General features: G+C 50.0%; 1 protein-coding gene across 1 annotated transcript; it reads left to right on the plus strand.

The window, feature by feature from the left end:
- The first annotated feature begins 1739 nt into the window (after positions 1–1739).
- RAD23A (RAD23 homolog A, nucleotide excision repair protein) lies at positions 1740–20571 on the plus strand. Its single transcript, XM_056859949.1, has 9 exons — positions 1740–1881; positions 6076–6237; positions 10901–11073; positions 12300–12355; positions 14009–14136; positions 17121–17196; positions 17458–17588; positions 18929–19093; positions 20432–20571. Exons 1-9 carry the CDS (start codon positions 1810–1812, stop codon positions 20543–20545), a joined length of 1077 nt encoding a protein of 358 aa, XP_056715927.1. The 5' UTR covers positions 1740–1809; the 3' UTR covers positions 20546–20571.
- Positions 20572–20996: the final 425 nt, after the last annotated feature.

Below are 20996 nucleotides of genomic sequence, written 5' to 3' on the forward strand. Positions count from 1 at the left end.
CTCTGATCCTGGAGAGAATAGGTATGCATCATGACTAGCATCCATTTTGACTAGTAGCCATGGATAGCCCTCTCTTCCATGAACATGTCCACTTCCTTCTTAAAGCCCTCTAAGTTGGCAGCCATCACCACATCCTGGGGCAGGGAGTTCCACCTTTTAACTATGCGTTGTGTGAAGAAATACTTCCTTTTATCTGTTTTGAATCTCACCCAACAGCTTCAACAGATGACTCCGCATTCTGGTGCTATGAGAGAGGGAGAAAAGCTCCCTGTCTGCTCTCTCCATACCATGCATAATTTTATAGACCTGTATGATGTCTCCCCTTAGCCGCCTTCTTTCCAAGCTAAACAGCCCTAAGAGTTTTAACCGCTCCTCATAGGGCAGTTGCTCTAGCCGCCCTGTGCAATTTGGTCGCTCTTTTCTGCACCTTCTCAAGCTCTGCAATGTCCTTTTTTTAGGTGTGGTGGCCAGAACTGTCCATCCATCTCCTGGTGGGTCTTCCAGGTCGGGGGAGGGAGGGACCTCATAAGGGTTATAACACCACTGAACCCACCAGTTTTAATTCTGGGAGATCTCTGGGACCCACAGGGAGCTTGGCCAGTGCAGGTTAGGCCAAGGGCATGATTGGCCCAAGGGCAGCACCTGGTCGGCTTCCATCCCATAAGGGGAACTGGCGGAGTCTGGTGCTCTAATGGGGAGGGGCCATGGCTCAGTGGCAGAGCATCTGCTTGGCCTGCAGAAGGTCCCAGGTTCAATCCCCAGTGGCATCTCCAGTTAAAGGGATCAGGTGGTAGGTGATGTGAAAGACCCCTGCCTGAGACCCTGGAGAGCTGTGGGGAGGGGGCGTGGCTCAGTGGGTAGAACCTCTGCTTGGCATGCAGAAGGGCCCAGGTTCAGTTCCCGGCATCTCCAGTTAAAGGGACTAGGCAAGGAGGTGATGTGAAAGACTTCTGCCTGAGAGCCGCTGCCAGTCTGAGTAGACACCACTGACTTTGAAGGACAGATGGTCTTTTTAAAAAAAATATATATTTTTATTATTTTTCAATAATTGCTATACATCTCATTTGACATCCTATATACCAATCTTTGACTCGATAAAAAATAAAAAAAAATTAGGTGCATGTCTTCAGTATTAAATATAATTAATAATAATTGACTTCCCCACTGACTTCCTCCCTCCATACAAATATCTGGTGTCTCCTTTGTATTAATATTTTCTAATCCTTATAAGTCATTATTTTAATGTTATACTTTCCCCTTACTTAATATATTTCGATAAGCAATAATAATTAATAATAAAAGAGGGGAAAAAAGAAAAAATCATTTAAAAAATAAAAACAGACATAACAAAGCATATTAACATAATTGATGGTCTGATTCAGTATAAGTGTGTGTATGTATGTATATGTGTGTGTGTGTGTGTATATATATATATATATGTGTGTGTCCATATATACGTGTTCAGATGTATATTCAGTATACGTGTTCATGTGCACGCCTCCGCATCCCCTCCCACCTGGCGCTTTCCTTTCTCTCCCCCCACCCCACCGCGTCGCACCACAACCGGAAGTTAAGTCCCCTCGGGCGGCCCCTCTGGCCTCCGTCTCTATGGTGGGCGCCGCGCGCCTCGCCGGCGGCCTCTCGCGCGCCTCCCCCCCGTCACGTGGGGAGGGCCCGGCCGGGGCCGGAAGTGGCGCGCGGGCGGGATTAAAATGGCGGCGGCGTGAAGTTGCATGTTGTTGTGGGGCCCCCCTCCCTCCCGCCGAGTCCGTTGGGAGGAACCGTCAGTTTGACCCCCCCCCGCCCGCCATGGCGGTGACCGTCACCCTGAAGACGCTGCAGCAGCAGACCTTCAAGATCCGCATGGAGCCTGACGAGACGGTGAGGGAGGGAGGGAGGGAGGGGCGGGCGGGCGGGGCCCCCTCTTTACCCCCCCCCCCAACCTCCGCATTGGGCCTGGAGGCCGAGCCGGGGCGGAGGGCCCTCCCTCTGGGAGACGCGGGGTGTGTCCGGGGGGGGGTCGGCCAGATAGCCAGCTCGCCCCCTGCCCCCCCTCCCGGGGCCAGGCGCCCCGCCGCTCCCCGCGTCTCCTCCACGCGCTCGAGCGCCTCCCTCCCTCCCTCCCTTCCCTCGGCGGGGTCCTGGTGCTCCTTTTCTGTCATGCCCCCCCTCCCTCCCCCAAACGCATAGTTCAACGGTGGAACTCCCGGCCCCAGGATGTGGTGACGGCTGCCCGCTTGGAAGGCTTTAAGAGGGGAGGGGACATGTTCATGGAGGAGAGGGCTATCCATGGCTACTAGTCAAAATGAATACTACTAGTCATGATGCACACCTATCCGAGGAGCAGGCCTATTATATTAGGTGCTGTGGAACACAGGCAGGGCGGTCGTGTTGTTTGTGGGCTTCCTAGAGGCACCTGGTTGGCCCCTGTGTGAACAGACTGCTGGACTTGATGGGCCTGGGTCTGATCCAGCAGGGCTTTCCTTATGGAGGAGAGGGCTATTCATGGCTACTAGTCCAAATGGATACTAGTCACGATGCATACCTATCCTCTTCAGTCTCAGAGGAGCAGGCCTATGATATTAGGTGCTGTGGAACCCAGGCAGGATAAATGCTGCTGCAGCCGTCTTGTTTGTGGGCTTCCCAGAGGCACCCTGGTTGGTTACTGTGGGAACAGACTGCTGGACTTGATGGGCCTGGGTCTGATCCAGCAGGGCCTTTCTTATGTTCTTATAAGGGTGTTGCTGCAATCTGAGGGTGGGCAGGAGCCCCTGACGCATGGCTGCGGAGCCGCTGGTTGATCTGCTTGCTAAGGTTGCCAGCCTGTGGGTCGGAGGGGGGACGGGGAGCCCGGACTTCTCCCAGAATTATGAGTGATCTTCATGCCGCAGTGATCTGTTCCCCCTGGAGGATATGACAGCTTCAGAGGGCGGGTCTAAGAGCAAACTCATAGGCTGTAGGTGACATCCTTCCCCCGAATTCATAGAATCATAGAGTTGGAAAGGGCCACCAGAGTCAAACATTCATCATAAAAACACAGAATTGGAAGGGACCCTCATCGTCACCTAATCCAACCCTCTGCACACTGCAGGAAATTCACAACTACTTCCCCACACACACACCACCACCAGTGACCCCCTACTCCATTCTCAAAAGATGCCCCCCCCCCCAAAAAAAACCGTCCAGGATCCCTGGCCAATCTGTCCTGGAGGAAAATGTCTTCCTGACTCCAAAGTGGTTATCGGCATTACCCTGGGCATGTCGAAAAGGGCCACAAGAGTTAAACACTGATGCAACCCTTCCTGCCTTCCCTCTCATGATCAGCCTAAGTTTACAGCATCAACTGTGTCCCCACTACACCCCCAGTGACCCCTACTCCATGCCCAGAAGATGGCAACAAAAACTCCTCCAGGATCCTTGGCCAGTCTGGCCTGGAGGAAAATTGTTTCCTGACCCCAAAGTGGCGATTGGCATTTCCCTGCGCATGCAAGAAAGGGCCACGAGAGCCAAACACCGACGCAACCCTTCCTGCCCTCTGTCGTGATCTGCCTAAGTTCACAGAATCAGCACTCCTGACAGACGGCCATCTAGCCTCTCTCCCCCACGAGCAGTGCCCCCAAATCTTCAGGAATTTCACAAGCCTGAGTTGGTAACCCTGCCGCCATGCCCGAGGAACATGTCTTTTGTGTCTCTCTCTCCCCCTTGGATGTGCAGTTAGCCTTGTGCCCAGCACCTTCGTGCCCAGTCGGGGTTTATTTCTTTCAGCTCAGTCCTACGCAGAGTAACTCCAGTCTAAGCCTGTTGAAAGGAATAGGCTTAGACCGGAGTAACTCTCTTTAGGATTGCTCTCTTGGAAATGTGCACCATGTGTTCACACACATGCCATACACCCTGTCCTTAGTCCCAGCGTTTTAACGTTTTGGGGTTCCATGACACACTGTTCAAGCGTTAGTTGTTCTGGTTTAGCACTGCACTGGGGCCGTAGCGCCTTTCCTGAAATAACTAGCTTTCGTGGCTGTTGGTTTACTCCTGCAGTTCCCCTGACCCCCTTCAGTCTGAGATTGCTTGGGGGCATAGGACGACTTCTCCCTCCCAATGCTCATTCTCAATTAAAATAAAGTGATAACCCACGCTGTTTATTGGACAATGGAAACCACTGAATTGTCTGACTTTTTATGCTATGGCATTGCACAGATTTCTCTAGTTTGTTCTAAGGAAGGGATGCCAAAATGAACTTGTTAAAATGTATTGGGAGTGCTTATTCATCCATTATCAAATATTTTCATACCTTACTGAATCCAGCGTGGTGTAGTGGTTAAGAGCAGTGGTTTGGAGCGGTGGACTCTGATCTGGAGGCTGGGTTCGATTCCCCACTCCTCCACATGAGCGGTGGAGGGTAATCTGGTGAACTGGGTTGGTTTCCCCACTCCTCCACACAAAGCCAGCTGGGTGACCTTTGGCTAGTCACAGCTCTCTCAGCCCCACCTACCTCACAGGGTGTCTGTTGCGGGGAAGGGAAGGTGATTGTAAGCCTGTTTGAGTCTACCTTAAGTGGTAGAGAAAGTCGGCATATAAAAACCAACTCTTCTTTTTCATATAAGCCACTTTGGTATGTATATTGTCCTCTGTTTTATCCTCATGACAACCCTGTGAGGTAGTTCAAGCTGAGAGAGTATGACTCACCCAAGGTCGCCCAATGAATTTCATGGCTGAGACGTGGTCTACTTTATAGCTTTTACAGTACAATTCTAAACAGAGTTACAGTGTTCTAAGGCCAGGGCATATCTCTGTTTCATAAGTAACTATCTCTGTGAGTTACTTACGCGTGTGGAGACGGTAACGCAACATGAATTCTTTCCCCACACCCAGCGAACTGTTTTTATTCTGGATGGGTGTGTAGACTGCTCCTGAAATTCTAGCAGAGTACAATCTTGTTTTCATGGAACTGTAGTTGGGAGGGACTAAATAACCATACAGATCCAGATGCCTGCAAAACCCTCCGTCCAAGTCCTCCCACCCCCCCGCCTGTGCTGGCCATAACATCAAGCTATACGTTGTTGAGAGCAGTAACTTCCCATTATCAACTTGATCTCAAATTACTTCCAAGCTTCAAATAAATGAATCCAGAATCACCAGTGTTTTGGCAAGACTAGCTGGTGTTCCCTATGAGTGGAGGTTTTTGTTTTTAAATTCAAGGCTTGATTTCCACTCTGTTAAATTACAAGAACTGTAGTTCCCTTCAGTCATTTGTCTTGTGTTAGAGCCAAGCCAATGACAAATTCAAGACTTGATTTCAAATTATAAGCCTGCATCACGGAGAACTACATTCAAGCGCAGCAGAATCTCTGCTTGTTTTTCTAGATAGTGACTGTGTATAAATGCATAGATGTTTCTCCTGTAGGTTAGGTTCTGCTTGTGCAAGAATGGGGAGCATTCCCTTTAAAGGGAAAAGATTCCAGCTAGGCCTGATTGTGGTTTCTTTGGGCGTCTAGGAGTAAAAGGGATCATTGTAATAATAAGCATTTGGTGTGGCTGGCAAGAGGGCAGAAAACACAAAGTTCTGCTGTCCTAAACGTTGGTAGAAGAAGAAGAAGAAGAAGAGTTGGTTTTTATATGCCGACTTTCTCTACCACTTAAGGTAGACTCAAACCGGCTTACAATCACCTCCCACCTCCCACAACAGACACCCTGTGAGGTAGGTGGGGCTGAGAGCTGTGACTAGCCCAAGGTCACCCAGATGGCTTCATGTGGAGGAGTGGGGAATCAAACCGGGTTCACCAGATTAGCCTCAGCCGCTCATGTGGAGGAGTGGGAAATCAAACCCAGTTCTCCAGATCAGAGTCCACCGCTCCAAACCACTGCTCTTAACCACTACACCACGCTGGCTCTGCTCTGTCATTTCACTGGGAATGAAGCATAAGTTACCTAAGAGCTGAAACAGTACTGAAGGATTGTGACTTGGGAGATGGCTCTTTAGCCTCCGTGCTTCTCAGTGCTGGTGGGAGCAGAAGGATTTGCCTCCTGGACCCTCAGCCCAAGGCAGATGGTGAAGCCAGTTTTGGTCTTGGTCCGCAGGTGCGAGTTCTCAAGGAGAAGATTGAGGCCGAGAAGGGCAAGGACGCTTTCCCGGTGTCGGGCCAGAAGCTCATATATGCCGGCAAGATCCTGAGCGATGATGTCCCCATCAAGGAGTACAAGATCGATGAGAAGAACTTTGTGGTGGTGATGGTCACCAAGGTATGGTCGGGCATTTCTCTTCATAGTAAGGCTGGTTTGGGGCAGGAAGGTGGGCGTGCTGGAGGTGTCTTCTGGCAGTAGCTGGTACGATGGAGAAAGCAGGGTCAGGAGGACTTTCTGACGGCCAGAGGTGTAAAATTTTCAGGCGTTTTAAAGCCATGGTTGTTTTTTTCTGTTCTGGAAAAAAATAGAAATGGGGGGATGGAAATATATGCGACACTTAGCTGTCTTACTCATCCTAGACTTCTATTACTGCTTTAGTAATGTATAAGATGCGTCGTTTATAACTTAGCTAGCACATACAGTTGTACAATTTTCAGTATCTTTATGAAATTTAAAAATATACTTGCCTAAGCAGCCCAGTATTAAAGAAAAAGTGCTGCAAACTACCCCACCTGCTGCCAGGTGTGTCTTTGTTTTTTTGCCATATGACCGGTAAGGGAGGGGGAAAGTAGAAATAAAAAACACAAATTTTGCAGTTAAAAAAAAGAGAGTATATTACTGAGAAAGAGACAGTCTCATGCATTCCCAATAGGGCGAGCTTCATATTTGGATACCAAGTTGAACTTCAGAACACTGGACAAATTAAACTCCTCAGAAGTGTGTTATCACCAGACCTATTACAACATATTGTGGACAAATTAGCCACATGTGGGCCATAAACATATCCTTGACAATACTGGCATTACCTCTGCCAAGGCAATAAACGCCTGGCGTCCCAGTCTGTAGCTGTCTTTGTGGGTAACCAGAAAAAAACCCACATGAAAAAAGCCCACAAAAAAATTGCTCACAAAAAAACCCCACGGTCATAAAAGCCCACATGGAAAAAAGCCCACATGGGGAAATCCCACACGGAAAAAAACTCACATTTGAATACTTAATATTATTTATTTGTTTTGTTTTTTAAAAATTTACAGCCATAACATAAATTTTGCAACCCATAACATAAATTTCACAACTATTAACATTAACCATTACTTAATAAAAAATAACTAAATCAGAAAGAACCGTGTTTTATTATTTCCAAATCATGAAAACCACTATTTGTACTGGTATGATAATACCTGATAAGTATTCAATTTTTATTCTTACATTTCACATTAATTTTATTCACACTTCTGTAAAAGTCTCTTATTTATTTAACTATATACTTTATTCCTGTACAGTGATCATTTGACATGAAATTAAAGCCATTTCACTGTTTTAATATCCCTGCCAGTTCTTTCATTTGACATGAAAATGAAGCTATTTCACTGTTTTTATATCTCTGCCAGCTGTTGAAAACAAACCCGGAATGAATGGGGACCCCCTGGATTAAATGAGGGACCAACGTTCAATAATAAATCGAGTAAATAATAATTCAGATATAAATCTTTACTGCAAATTAGCCAATCTCCTTAAGTAAGTTTATTTTCCACCTGCTCATACTCCTGCACAGAAGTGGCAACCATGTCATGTAGTGCCTCGTATCTTCTCTTTTTCACCTCTTCATCTGGAAATGTGGCGGCAAGCTTTTCAAAAACACTTCTTACATCATCTATTGGAACAAAGGCTAATGCAGCAAGAGACTTCAGTGTAATTTTTATGTTCATATTAGTTTCATATTCAGTCTTCAAGCCAACATTGTTGATTTTCCTAATGAGACTCTGACACAGATGAAAATAACACCTTTGACCTCAGCGTGTGGAAAGGCAATCTTCACTGCATTCATACAAGCCTTCTCAAAATCGACTAAAACCTTTTGAGGTGCCAGATTTGGAATCAATAGCTTCATTATTTGAAACATTCTATTATAGGTGTCTGTGTTCTTTTTTTGGAGTAAAATGTAAATACATGGCGGATATGAATTACCCACCTTGCCATGCCACGTGTACAGCTGGTAAAACATATTTGGCACTTTATGAAATGTGCCATCTTTGTTCAATTCGAGCATAAGATCTCTTATCACCTAAAACCGGAATTCTGTCTGGATTCTCCACACCTGAATCGTGAAGTATGAGTTGACTGTACTTTTCAGGGATGTCAAAATTTATGGTTTTGGGGTTAGGCAAATTACCATTTGTTCTGTGACAGAGAAGACTTCTTGCAAGGGATGATATGGGCCAATATATCACTGTTTAACTGACAGCACATTTCCCATTACATTGCGAGGAGTAGCAGTTACTGCTCCCATGTCTTCCCTCATTTTACTTCTGGCAATGTTTGTTGCTGCTTTTTGAGGACAGGAATCATGACAATGCTCTGTTGGTTCTTGAACTACATTGTCATCTTTTGTTTTTATAATTGAATGGCACTTTATAGAGCGATTCTGTCTGCATCTCCAAGTCACCACTCCATTGACAGTGCGAAAAGCGAGATACTCAAACCCCAAGTAAATCATCATTGTTCTTCTAGCTTCTTGAAAACTCCACTGTTTGCACTACAAAAATAAAAAAACTCATAATGTACATTTAAAAAAAACAGCAATAAGATAGTTGTGTAATAATTGTGCAAGTCAGTAGTGTGCCTGTGCAACTCAGACTTGAGGCAAATGCTGAAGTAGGCCTCTGGCGCACCTCCCTGCCATACCCCTGCCCCCCATCCAGAGTCCTCATCTGGAGGCCTGGTCTACTGCCATAAAAACCTCTTGGTAGACCTGGCCTCCAGCTGAGTCCCATCGGGAGGCCAGGTCTACCTATTGGCTTTCTTGGTGGTAGATGATGTAAGAAGTGTTTTTGAAAAGCTTGCCGCCACATTTCCAGATGAAGACAGCTACAATCAGGTGCTCACGTACTTCTTTTCTACATATATCGAGGGTGCAGCAGGTAGAGATCCTCAGTTTCCTATAAGAATATGGAATCATCATGATGCAGCCCTTGAACGGTCACCAAAAACGGTCACAATGCTCTTAATTCCCTGTTCCACTGCAGTCATCCCTGTGTGTGGTTTCTATTTGATGGACTGCAGAGGGACCTGGCTTGCCACAAATTAACATTGGCTAATGCACAAGCAGGTCGCCCAGAGGTGAAAAAGAGAAGATACGAGGCACTACATGACATGGTTGCCACTTCTGTGCAGGAGTATGAGCAGGTGGAAGATAAGAGATTGGCTAATTTGCAGTAAAGATTTATATCTGAATTATTATTTACTCGATTTATTATTGAATGTTAGTCCCTCATTTACGGTAATCCAGGGGGTCCCCGTTCATTCCGGGTTTGTTTTCAACAGCTGGTAGAGATATAAAAACAGTGAAATAGCTTCATTTTCATGTCAAATGAAAGAACTGGCAGGGATATTAAAACAGTGAAATGGCTTTAATTTCATGTCAAATAATCACTGTAAAGGAATAAAGTATATAGTTAAATAACAAATAAGAGACTTTTACAGAAGTGTGAATAAAATTAATGTGAAATGTAAGAATAAAAAATGAATACTTATCAGGTATTATCATACCAGTACAAATAGTGGTTTTCATGATTTGGAAATAATAAAACACGGTTCTTTCTGATCTAGTTATTTTTTTATTAAGTAATTGTTAATGTTAATAGTTGTGAAATTTATGTTATGGCTGTAATTTTTTAAAAACAAAACAAATAAATAATATTAAGTATTCAAATATGAGTATTTTTCTGTGTGGGCTTTTCCCCGTGTGGGCTTTTTTCTGTGGACAATTTTCTTGTGGGCTTTTTTCTTTTGGGCTTTTTTCATAGAACCGTCTTTATCACAGTCTTTTGAGGACCACAAAGGTGGATCGCAGGCGTCCAGGTTGAGGGGACGGCAGCTTGAGGGCCCCGGCTCGTTCTGTCTCTACCGAGCGAGGCCAAAGCAAAGAAGAACCTGCCTTTTCCTCTCAAGGAGATGGGAGCAACTTCTTGGTGTGGAAACACATCTTGGATTTGAGTGGTGTATATCCAGGAATTACACACTAATGCGTGCTTAGTCTTACATTTAAAAAGGCATGCTGTCAGTTTTGATTCAAACCTTGTTTTAAAAAGCATTTTGCTCCTTCCAAAAGAGCTGATATTTCTATCAATGGTACCAAAAATTTCAATTTTTTTGTTTGTTCCTTTGTTTATTAAAACATAGATACCCTGCCTTTCCTCTTGGTTCAAGGAAGATTACAATACTAGTTAAAACTTCCCCCACTAAACTGAAGATAAAATAACAAACCCTAAATTCCCCTCCAAAAAGATGCCTGCCATTCAACCCCCCTCAAAAGCCCTGGCAAACAGTCAGGCCTTGAAGCGCCTTTTGAAGATCTCCAAAGGGGGGTCCCTCTCACCTCTTCCGGGAGCCCACACTGCAGAGCTGGAGCCATGATGGAAAAGGCCCAGGCTCTGGTCGAGCCCAGACAGGCCACCCTAAGTGATGGGCTGGCCAATAGATGTCTGCCTGATGACTGCAGTTGGTGCACTGGGACACGGGGGAAGGAGACAGCCCTTCTGTTGGAACTGTTGGGGGGGGGCTGATGTTTCTGTTTCCCCCACAGGCCTTCACGTTGGCTCTGGTGATGTATCTGTTATCTCAGGGCTTTGAGCCGTGGGATGGTGTGTTGCTGCCGGTTGCAAGGGGCAGCGGGGTTCTTCTGGCTGCTCCCCAATACCTCAAAGGCTGATGATCTGTTTGGCTTTCTGCGCTGTGCCCCTTCTCCCTTCCTGAGGGGTCTTTTGGTTTTTCCGCTCAGAATAAAAGTGGCTCCGGAGCTCCCGTTCCCTCCCCCAGCGATGCAGCCCCCTCCTCGGAGTGCACCCCACCCTCTGGGCCAAGCGTGGCGCCCGCAGCAGCTACAGCTCCTTTAAGCGAGGAGCCGCCCCCTGAAGAGTCCATGACTGTTTCCCCGCTGGAAACCACAGTCGGGTAAGCCTTCTTTGTCCCGCTGCTCAACAGCTCTCCGTCACTTATCGGGGATTTCAGAACTGTCTGACGGAGAGAGGCGTTTTAGCTCTAGGTAGGCAGTTCTACAAATCCAGCACCAGGGGCAGTTCTGGGGCAGCAGGACAGGATGCACCTGGGAAGGGGCCTTTAGCTCAAAGGTAGAGCATCTGCTTGACATGCAGAAGGTCCCAGGTTCAATCCCTGGCATCTCCAGTTAAAGGGACTAGGCAGGTAGATGATGTGAAAGAGCCTGAGACCCTGAAGAGTCGCTGCCGGTCTGAGTAGACAATACTGACTTTGATGGACCCAGGGTCTGATTCAGCAGAAGGCAGCTTCATGTGTGTGTTCACATACTGGGACACAGACGGAGTCTCCCAGCGTGTGGTTAAGAGCGGTGGTTTGGAGCGGTGGACTCTGATCTGGAAAACTGGGTTTGATTCCCCACTCCTTCCCATGAGCGGCGGAGGCTGATCTGGTGAACCGGGTTGGCTTCCCCACTCCTTCACATGAAGCCAGCTGGGTGACCTTGGGCTAGTCACAGCTCTCTTAGAGTTCTCTCACCCCCACCTCCCTCACAGGGTGTCTGTTGTGGGGAGGGGAAGGAAAGGTGATTGCAAGCTGGTTTGAGTCTCCCTTAAGTGGTAGAGAAAGTTGGCATATAAAAACCAACTCTTCTTCATCTCTGTGGCCAGTCAGAAGCTACCTGGATCCATCCTTGGCTGTTATCCCTGGCAGCAGAATCCCTGTGTTTGGGGACTGGAAGGTAGCCAAGGAGGCAACCTGTGTTGAGAGATGGGTTTGGGCACAGCTTGGTGTCTGCGGAAGCAAGGGCCTACCCTGGAAAGGCCTCGCATCTGACCCTGCTCCAGACAAGATGGCAGCATCTGTGGTCTGTGAAGGTCCTTTCCAGTACAGCCGGGGTTTCTTCTTGGGCTTGGGTATGGTGAGGGGAGGTGCCAAAAAGAAGGGGGGGCGGGACAAAGCACACACTTTGGGGGCCAAGCCTGTGACCAAGCCTGCCTCCTAGCTTTAGTGCCTGGACTCCCCTCGTTTCCCATTCTGTAATGGAAGCCTGCCAGCCATGTCCGTGCCCAGAGCCATCCGCTCGTGGCTGCGAGTCTGAAGGGGGGAAATCGGCTGCTCTTTCAATTTTCTTGGCCAGTGATCTGGAAGTACCCAGCTACTATTTCTCTCTCTTAAATTCGCAGCTCTGTTCCCTCTTCAGGTAGCATGGGACGCGAAGATGACGCAGCCTCCACCTTAGGTAGGTGAGATCCTTTCCTTCACAGGCCGCCTTGGAGAGCTCTCGGCCCTGCTTGGCTGCAGTGGGCCGCCCTCCCCTTTTCCCTCTGCTTGGACTGGTAACTTTTGGGTGTCCCCGGAATCCCTCCTGGGCGGGGCTTCCCAGGTGTACGCCCAGGTTCACGGGGAGGTGCTGCTGCCCTCTAGTGGCTGCTGCTGGTCAAAACGCTGCTCCTACTGCTGTTTGACTGATAGATGGGGTTGCCATCTCTGGGGTGGGAAATACATGGAGACTTTGGGGGTGGGGTCTGAGGAGGACAGGGTTTGGAGTGGAGAGGGACTTCAGTGCCAGCTGCCAAAGCGGCCATTTTCTCCAGGTGAACTGATCTCTATCGGCTGGAGATCAGTTGTAATAGCAGGAGATCTCCAGCTAGTACCTGGAGGTTGGCAACTAGGGTTGCCAGGTGTCTCTTTGCCACCAGCGGGAGGTTTTTGGGGTGGAGCCTGAGGAGGGTGGGGTTCGGGGAAGTGAGGTGTTTCAATGACATAGAGTCCAATTGCCAAAGGGGCCATTTTCTCCAGGGGAACTGATCTCTATAGGCTGGAGATCAGTTGTAATAGTGGGAGATCTCCAGCCACCACCTGGAGGTTGGCAGCCCTACTGAAGAGAGATCCATCTAGCATGCAGTGGGGGTCACTGGTTTTCAGCCTGGGACTTGCAGGTGGGCTGTGTTTACCGCAGAGGTGCCACTACCGTTTTCTTGTGTTTTAGGGTTTGGAGTGCAGAAGTGGGGCGGGGTGGAGACATAGGAGGAGAAAGGTGGACTTACATGGTAAAAAAAAATCATTGAGTTCCACATGGAAGGCTGGGATTTAAAATAAACAATTTGAAGATTCCAGCTGGAGCCGGAGGCTCTGCTTGCCGTGGGGCTTGTTGCTGGGAGCTGTTCTGTGGGTTTCCTTTGGGCCCCAGTCTCCGCTGTTGCTGAATTTTCCACATTAGGGCCGAGGCATTGTTTGGGGGCAGCTTGCTTGCACTGAGCCTGCTTGTGCCGTGGGAGGCTGCCCTGCAGAAGCAGCAGGCTCTGACACTGGAGTTGTAGGCTGTCGCCACATTTCTGGAAGAGGTCTAGTGGCTAGAGCTCCCGAGTCCTAATTGGCCCATCTCCCCCTGTGGAGAGATGAAAATAAGGCTTAGCAGCCAGATTCTGGGATCCCTTGGTCACAGTGATCTTTTAGGGGTTCGAAGATGCAAAGTCACTCTAGCAGTGGGAGGTTCTGGAGAGCTTGACTCCTGGATTCTACTTCTAGCCATTGGCGGCTCCTAAAGGTTGGGGTCCCAAAACAGGACTTCTCTCCCCACGTGCGAAAGGGCCAGGTAGTTCATGCAGTAGGGAGTTCCTTTGCCGAATGCTTACTCTGCCTTCTCAATCAATCAATCGACCTTTATTGGCACATACTGAGAAACAACATAAACAGTGCACAAAAATTATCTTGTCTATACACTTTCAGTTTGAATATAATTTAAACTTTGGTCCTAGTCTTGACAACTTCCATCAGGAATTTCTGCCACCTTTAATGCGACTCCAGGAATAGAACCATTCATTAAAAACTGGCATACGGAGGATTCTTGGCTAGATTTAATTTTAAACCTGCCTTCTCCTTCCGCCTCTAGTTACCGGCTCGGAATACGAGACGATGCTGACTGAAATCATGTCGATGGGCTATGAGCGAGAACGGGTGGTGGCGGCACTCCGGGCCAGCTACAACAACCCTCACCGGGCTGTGGAGTACTTGCTAACGGTGAGGAGACCGTTGGCGCTGGTCTTGTTAGCTGTTTAAGACCTTTCTCCTCTTCCAAAGGAGAGAGGGTTTTGTGGGTTATGGAGCCCTGGTTTCTGGCTTCCGTTCCTCTCGCTGGTTTTCTCTAATCTTTTTCTGCCTTACAATACTGTGTCCCTTTCTCTGGCTTTGGCAATTTGAAATAGGCATGGCGACATGCTTCCTGGGCCACACCCTGTTGGAAGGGGGGCATTGAAATGGGCGTGGCGATGGCTGGCGCATCCTTCCTGCTAGCATAGCTTAGAGGATGCCACGCTACTTGGGAGGTTAGCTGAGATCTTGCAAAGGGCATCATGGGTACTGTGCATGAAGGATAGTAGGAAATGCTTGTTCTGTGCACTTAGGCAGATCATGAGAGGGAGGGCAGGAAGGGTTGCATCAATGAACACATGAAGCTGCCTTCTCCTGAATCAGACCCTTGGTCCATCAAAGTCACTATTATCTAAGACCGGCAGCGGCTCTCCAGGGTCTCAGGCAGGGGTCTTTCACATCACCTACTTGCCCAGTCCCTTTACCTGGAGATGCCGGGGATTGAACCTGGGACTTTCTGCATGCCAAGCAGATGCTCTACCACTGAGCCACAGCCCCTCCCCAAATGTTTGGCTCTTGTAGCCCTTTCCTACCTGCCCAGGGTAATGCCAACCACCACTTTGGGGTCAAGGAGGAATTTTCCTCCAGGGCAGATTGGCTGGGGATCCTGGAGGATTTTTTGGGGGGCCATCTTCTGGGCATGGAGTAGGGGTCCCTGGGTGTGTGAGGGGGGTAGTTTGGAATTTCCTGCATTGTGCAGGGGTTGGTCTAGATGACACTGGTGATCCCTTCCAACTCTGTGATTCTAAGTCGGGGCTGAATGCTGGGTGGCGGTCACAGCAAAGTTGTGATATAGCACTTGCATCCCTCCTCATTTGTCAGTGGGTAGCTTTAGATCTGACTCAATAAAAGAAGCCACGGCTGTCAGTTTGCAAGACCTGAGCCAGGCTGTCAATGTTAGGACGTTTGGGAGGTCACTAATTCATAGGGTCGTTGTAAGTCGGAAGTGACTTAACAGCACTCACACACGTACAGAGCTTTAGATCTGCATTAATATTTCAGTGTGACACAAAGGGTAAAGCGAGTTAATATTGTGTGGTTCTCATCTACCCTGGCTCCGCGTCCCCCACCCCGTATTTCTTGCAGCAGATGCTAGAAGTCCACCTCTCCCCGCAATAAGGAGTCCCTTGTGGTATTCTCTGCAGGAGCCATGACTCGGGGGGGGGGGTTCTTAGTGATTTTGGGGGCCCAGAATCATTGTCGCCTAACCTGTTCACGCTACCACAGCTCCGTGCACTCCAGGCCCCGCGGCCCTCACCCTGTGCGGGGTTGGCGGGAGCCACAGCAGGCCGGCAGCCCAGCAGGCCGGTGAGCACAAGCAGCTGCCGACGCAAGTCGATGGCAGCAAAAGCCTGTGCAGAGTTAAGCGTGCCTCAGTTGCACAGGCCTGGAAAGGGCTGTTTAAAATTTGCTGGGTTTCCCTTTCCCTTCTGCCAGTGGGGCATTCCATCTGCTCCCACCCATCTCCTAACAATGTAGTGGTGTTAAACAAAAACAACCACAACACGTGTCAGCTGCCAGCGTTGTGTAGTGGTTAGGAGCAGTGGACTCAAATCTGGAGAACCGGGTTTGATTCCCCACTCCTCCACATGGGTGTCGGACTCTAATCTGGAGAACCAGGTTCGATTCCCTGCTCCTCCCCATGAGTTGCGGACTCTAATCTGGAGAACCGGGTTTGATTCCCCATTCCTCCACATGAGCGGCGGAGGCTAATCTGGTGAACTGGATTTGTTTCCCCGCTCCTCCACATGAAGCCAGCTGGGTGACCTTGGGCCAGTCACAGTTCTTTCAGAACTCTCTCAGCCCCACCTGCCTCACAAGGTGTCTGTTGTGGGGAGGGGAAGGGAAAGTGATTGTAAGCTGCTTTGAGACTCCTTAAAGGTTGAGTAAAGTGGGGTATAAAAACCAACTCTTCTGCTGCTGCTGGTGCGCATTTTTTGCTGGCTGCAAAGGGATAAGAAAAGGAAACGGGAAGTTGAGGATATAGGTACTTGCCAGAAGAAGAGCAATAGCCTGGGGAGGGGAATACAGGGGAAAGTAAGGGGCTCCATGCAGATCCCTGCAGGTTCTCCTCTGTGCAGCTGGGCCCAGCTCGACAGCCAGGCTGGCTCACCATAACTGGGCCAGACTTTTCCTTGGGAGAGGCTGCCAGGGGGAGGGAAGAAGGGAAAGTTGAAGATGGGGGGTGGGCAGATAAAGGTAAGTTGGCTGGTGGGTGGGAAGGGGAGCAGAAAGCAGGAAAAGTGGGGGGAGAGCCTTTGGGGACTTTCAGGGAGACAGGAAATAGTGAGGGAGGGGAAATTAAATGCCCCCCACTTGTCTAGAGGTGTTTGAAGAATTTTCTAACAGAGTGGTTCCTCAGTGGAACAGGCTTCCTCGAGAAGTGGTGGGCTCTCCTTCCCTGGAGGTCTTTAAGCAGAGGCTACATGGCCATCTGTCAGCAATGCTGATTCTATGACCTTAGGCAGATCGTGAGAGGGAGGGCACCCTGGCCATCTTCTGGGCATGGAGTAGGGGTCTCTGGGTGTGTGTGTGTGTGTGTGAGGTAGTGAATTTCCTGCCTTGTGCAGGGGGTTGGACTAGATGGCCCTGGTGGTCCCTTCCAACTCTATGATTCTATAAAATGTGTCTTGACAAATTTCTGCACCCAACTGCACCCCACCCCCCATCCTCCCGGAATTTCTGTAACAAGAAGCAGATCCTGCCTGCACTTGGGCTGGTTTAGGAGCACGTGTGAATAATCTCAAGTCTACTGGTCACTCGATCAGTCAAAATGTGTCTGGGGAGAGGAGTCTGGAAAAGCACCCAAGACAGAAATGGTTCCATGATTAACTCCGCTTCTCTTGGCGTCGCAGGGAATCCCAGGCAGCCCGGAACCAGAGAGCGCCCCCCTCCAGGAGAGCCAGCCCCAAGAGCAGCCAGCCCCGGAAGGTGGGTTGCCTTCCCCTCGCTTCCATGTCGGTAGATTCCTGGAGGTATTGGTTGGGGGAAGGGGGATTAAGCATTGGCGATAGCGGGGACTCCTGCAGTTGGGCAAACACCTTCCCTCGCTCTTCCCTTCCTGTACTCTTCCCCCCCCCCCGGTCCATCCCCAGTTTGCTGCTGCAAATGGGGTGGTGGGGGGTATGATGCTTCAGGGTAACGCGGACCGCTCTTGGGTGCATGAGCTCTAACACCTCCTGGGCCCTACAGGAGAGAATCCTCTCGAGTTTCTGCGAGACCAGCCCCAGTTCCAGAACATGCGGCAGGTGATCCAGCAGAACCCTGCGCTGCTCCCAGCTCTGCTCCAGCAGTTGGGCCAAGAAAACCCTCAGCTGCTGCAGGTGAATGACCGGGGCGGGGGTGGGCTGTGGGGCTCCATTCAGTGTCTCATGCGTCTGGAGGCAGCACTGAGGTTAAAACTGAGATGTCTGCCTTTGCCCGCTATATTTGTGCAGACCAGATCAGATCCTGCCCTTTCCGCCCAGAGCTCAGGGTGGTGTACGTGGTCCCTTCCCTTCTGTCTTATCCTCACAACGTTCCTGGGAGTTTTTATTTATTTATTGGCTGGATTTGCGCCCTGCCTTTTTCCCCAGTGGGGGACCCAAAGCGACTACCGTCGTTCCTTCTCCATTTTATCCTCTCGACAACCCCGTGAGGTAAGCTAGGCTGAGAGAGCATGACTTGCCCAAGGTCGTCAGCAAGCTTAGAATAGAATCATAGAGTTGGAAGGGACCACCAGGGTCATCTAGTCCAACCCCCTGCACAATGCAGGAAATTCACAACTACCTCCCGCACACACCCCCAGTGACCCCTACTCCATGCCCAGAAGATGGCCAAGGTGTGCCCTCCCTCTCATGATCTGCCTAAAGCACTGCTGACAGATGGCCATCTAGCCTCTTCTTAAAAACCTGCAGGGAAGGAGAGCTCACCACCTCTTGAGGTGGGTCTACCCAGATCCTAGTTCAACGCTCTAACCACTACACCATGTTGGCTCTCCAGTGAGTTAGACCAACCGTTCCTGGCCTAAAGTCACCCCATGAGCATCACAGCAGAGGAAGGATTTTTTGAACCCCACTCTCAGAGGTCATAGCCCAGGGCTTTAACCGCTGCAGCGCTCTGGCTTGCCTGAATCAAGCGTGGGCAAACTCCAGCTCTGACTGCTGAGTTGGTGTTGGGCTCAAGAGGGCTGTTGCAGAGAAAAACAGAGAACCTGTTGAGGGTGCCGATGGAGGGGCAGGGCAGCTGTCTGGACCCCCCCCCCTCAGCCTTCCTCCCAAGTTTCCCTTGAAAGCACGTCTGTGATACTTCGTGACCTCCTGACATGGTGAGGAACAAGGGATGGGGTGCTTCCGGGGAATAACTGACCGCCTCCTCATAGAATCATAGAGTTGGAAGGGACCACCAGGGTCATCTAGTCCAACCCCCTGCACAATGTAGGAAATTCACAACCTCCCCCGCTCCACACTCCCAGTGACCCCTACTCCATGCCCAGAAGATGGCCAGGGTGCCCTCCCTCTCATGAACTGCCTAAGGTCACAGAATCAGCATTGCTGACGGATGGCCATCTAGCCTCTGCTTAAAAACCTCCAGGTAAGGAGCACTTACCACCTCCTGAGGAAGCCTGTTCCACTGAGGAACTGCTCTGTTTAAAAATTCTTCCTAATTCTTCCTCCTCCTCCAGCAAATCAGCCAGCATCAAGAACAGTTCATCCAGATGCTCAATGAACCCTTGGGCGAAATGGCTGATGTGGCGGACATCGAAGGGGAGATGGGGGCCATCGGGGAAGAAGCCCCTCAGATGAATTACATCCAAGTCACGCCTCAGGAAAAAGAAGCCATAGAAAGGGTAAAAGTGCCCGGCTGGGGAGAGGGTGGGACCCCCCCTTTGCTCTCTCCGGTGGAGGGGTGGCACAGCTTCCTGGCCACAGGTGGGGCCCGTTGTTTAGAGGGGCCCGGGGCCCGTTTGGAGGGATGGGCTGAATGCTCTGGAGCTCGATGGCGCAAGAGCTGCCTGGGAGGAGGTGGGGCCAGGGATTGTCAGCATGGCAGAGGAGGCCGTGCTGCATCGTGAGCTCCTCTGAAGCGGGGGTCTGCATCCTCTGCCCACCGCCTCATGCCTGTGCACCACCCACACCAGCCATGCCTGAATTCTGCACAGAATCCCATCTGCTGGTCTGGAAATCTGTTGCTTGAGTCAGCAGAATTTTGGGGCTCAGCTGCACTTTCTCCTCTGATCATATCATAAACTCATAGAGTTGGAAGGGACCACCAGGGTCATCTAGTCCAACCTCCTGCACAATGCAGGAAATTCACAACTACCTCCCGCCCCCATCCCCAGTGACCCCTACTCCATGCCCAGAAGGCCAAGATGCCCTCCCTCTCATCATCTGCCTAAAGTGGATAGCTCTTGTAGACTCTGAAAGGCTTTTGCTATGGAGTTGCGTGCTGCTGGATGAGAACTGGGGAATGGGGTTACCCGACGGTTGCCCCCTCTGGATAGAGAAATTCCTGGCCATTTGGGTCGGAGCTGGGGAAGGCAGGGTTTGGAGAGAGGAGGGACGTCCGTGGGGGATCGTGTAATGTGGCCAACTCTGGCTTGGGGATTTGTTGGAGATGAGGGCGTGACGTTTCAGGATGGCAAGGTTTGGGGAGGGACCTCAGAAGGTTAGAGTGTCATACAGTCCAAAGCAGCCATTTTCTCTGTCGTCTGGAGATACAGTTGGAATTCCGGGCGATCTCCAGGCCTCACCTGGAAGCCAGCAACCCTAGGCTAACCTGATGTGAGTCTGCAAAGGAGGCCAGGCAGAATCTGTGACCCTGGATCGCTGCAGGCCTGGCTTGAGGGTTTGAAATGTTGCCTCCTTAAAACGGCACCATGGGAACCCAGATGCTAAACCAAGTCCCCTCTGTTGCGTGGCATTTTGTGTCTGCAAAGTCAGGGAAACAGAGTCTTGTCCGAAGGCCATTTGTGCCAGCATCTTCTTATGGGGAGAAGCATTGCTGGACGTGGCAGTCCGTGCCCCGAAGAGGGGAGTTCCAGCCAGAGCTTGGCAGACGTCCTGGTTGTTGGTCCCTTCCAAAGAAAAAGGGGGAAACTAGGAGTGAGCATTTCCGTTGAGGAGATGCTGAATTTTTTTCTTTCTCTCCTCTCTCCCCCTTTCTTTCTCTCCCCCCCCCCCCCCAGTTAAAGGCCCTGGGCTTCCCGGAGAGCTTGGTGATCCAGGCCTATTTCGCCTGCGAGAAGAACGAGAACCTGGCAGCCAACTTCCTGCTGAGTCAGAACTTTGATGACGAGTGATAAAAGGAAAAGAGTTTTATATAAAATTCTCTATATAAATATTCATTTATTTAAAGGGGGGGCATGTGTTGGGGGCAAACGGGTGGTGGCGGTGGTGAGATTTTTAGAATGTCCCAGGCCAAATGGTTGGCTTGGAGGGAAATACTCTGGCTTGGAGGCCGGGCAGTTGGGGGGAAAAGCAGAACAAACAGACCCTCCTCTTCTCCTCCCCCAAAGAGCAGCTGCCTCATCCCACACGCACACACGCAGGAGCCTTTGGGCTGGCAGGCAGGCTGTGGAGGGAAAAGGCGACACAGCAGATGGGTCCTGTTGGATCTCCTCCCGCCACAGCCGCTTGCCTGTGTGCAAACAGATTGCTCTTTTGTTTGCAAATCCCGCCCGTCCCCACCTTCAGCGGAGTCTTGTCAGGGGGCCGACCCCCCCCCCCCCGCAGGTTTTGCTGCCAGCCTCC

The sequence above is a fragment of the Euleptes europaea genome, chromosome 1 (genome assembly GCF_029931775.1).
Source record: "Euleptes europaea isolate rEulEur1 chromosome 1, rEulEur1.hap1, whole genome shotgun sequence".
Lineage (NCBI taxonomy): Eukaryota > Metazoa > Chordata > Lepidosauria > Squamata > Sphaerodactylidae > Euleptes > Euleptes europaea.

Excerpts from the sequence above, each read along its gene's own strand:
- RAD23A (XM_056859949.1), top strand. The coding sequence starts at position 1,810 with ATGGCGGTGACCGTCACCCTGAAGACGCTGCAGCAGCAGACCTTCAAG. Across the intron at positions 12,356-14,008 it reads TGACGCAGCCTCCACCTTAG|TTACCGGCTCGGAATACGAG; the intron begins GTAGGTGAGATC and ends TTCCGCCTCTAG. Across the intron at positions 17,197-17,457 it reads AGAGCAGCCAGCCCCGGAAG|GAGAGAATCCTCTCGAGTTT; the intron begins GTGGGTTGCCTT and ends TGGGCCCTACAG.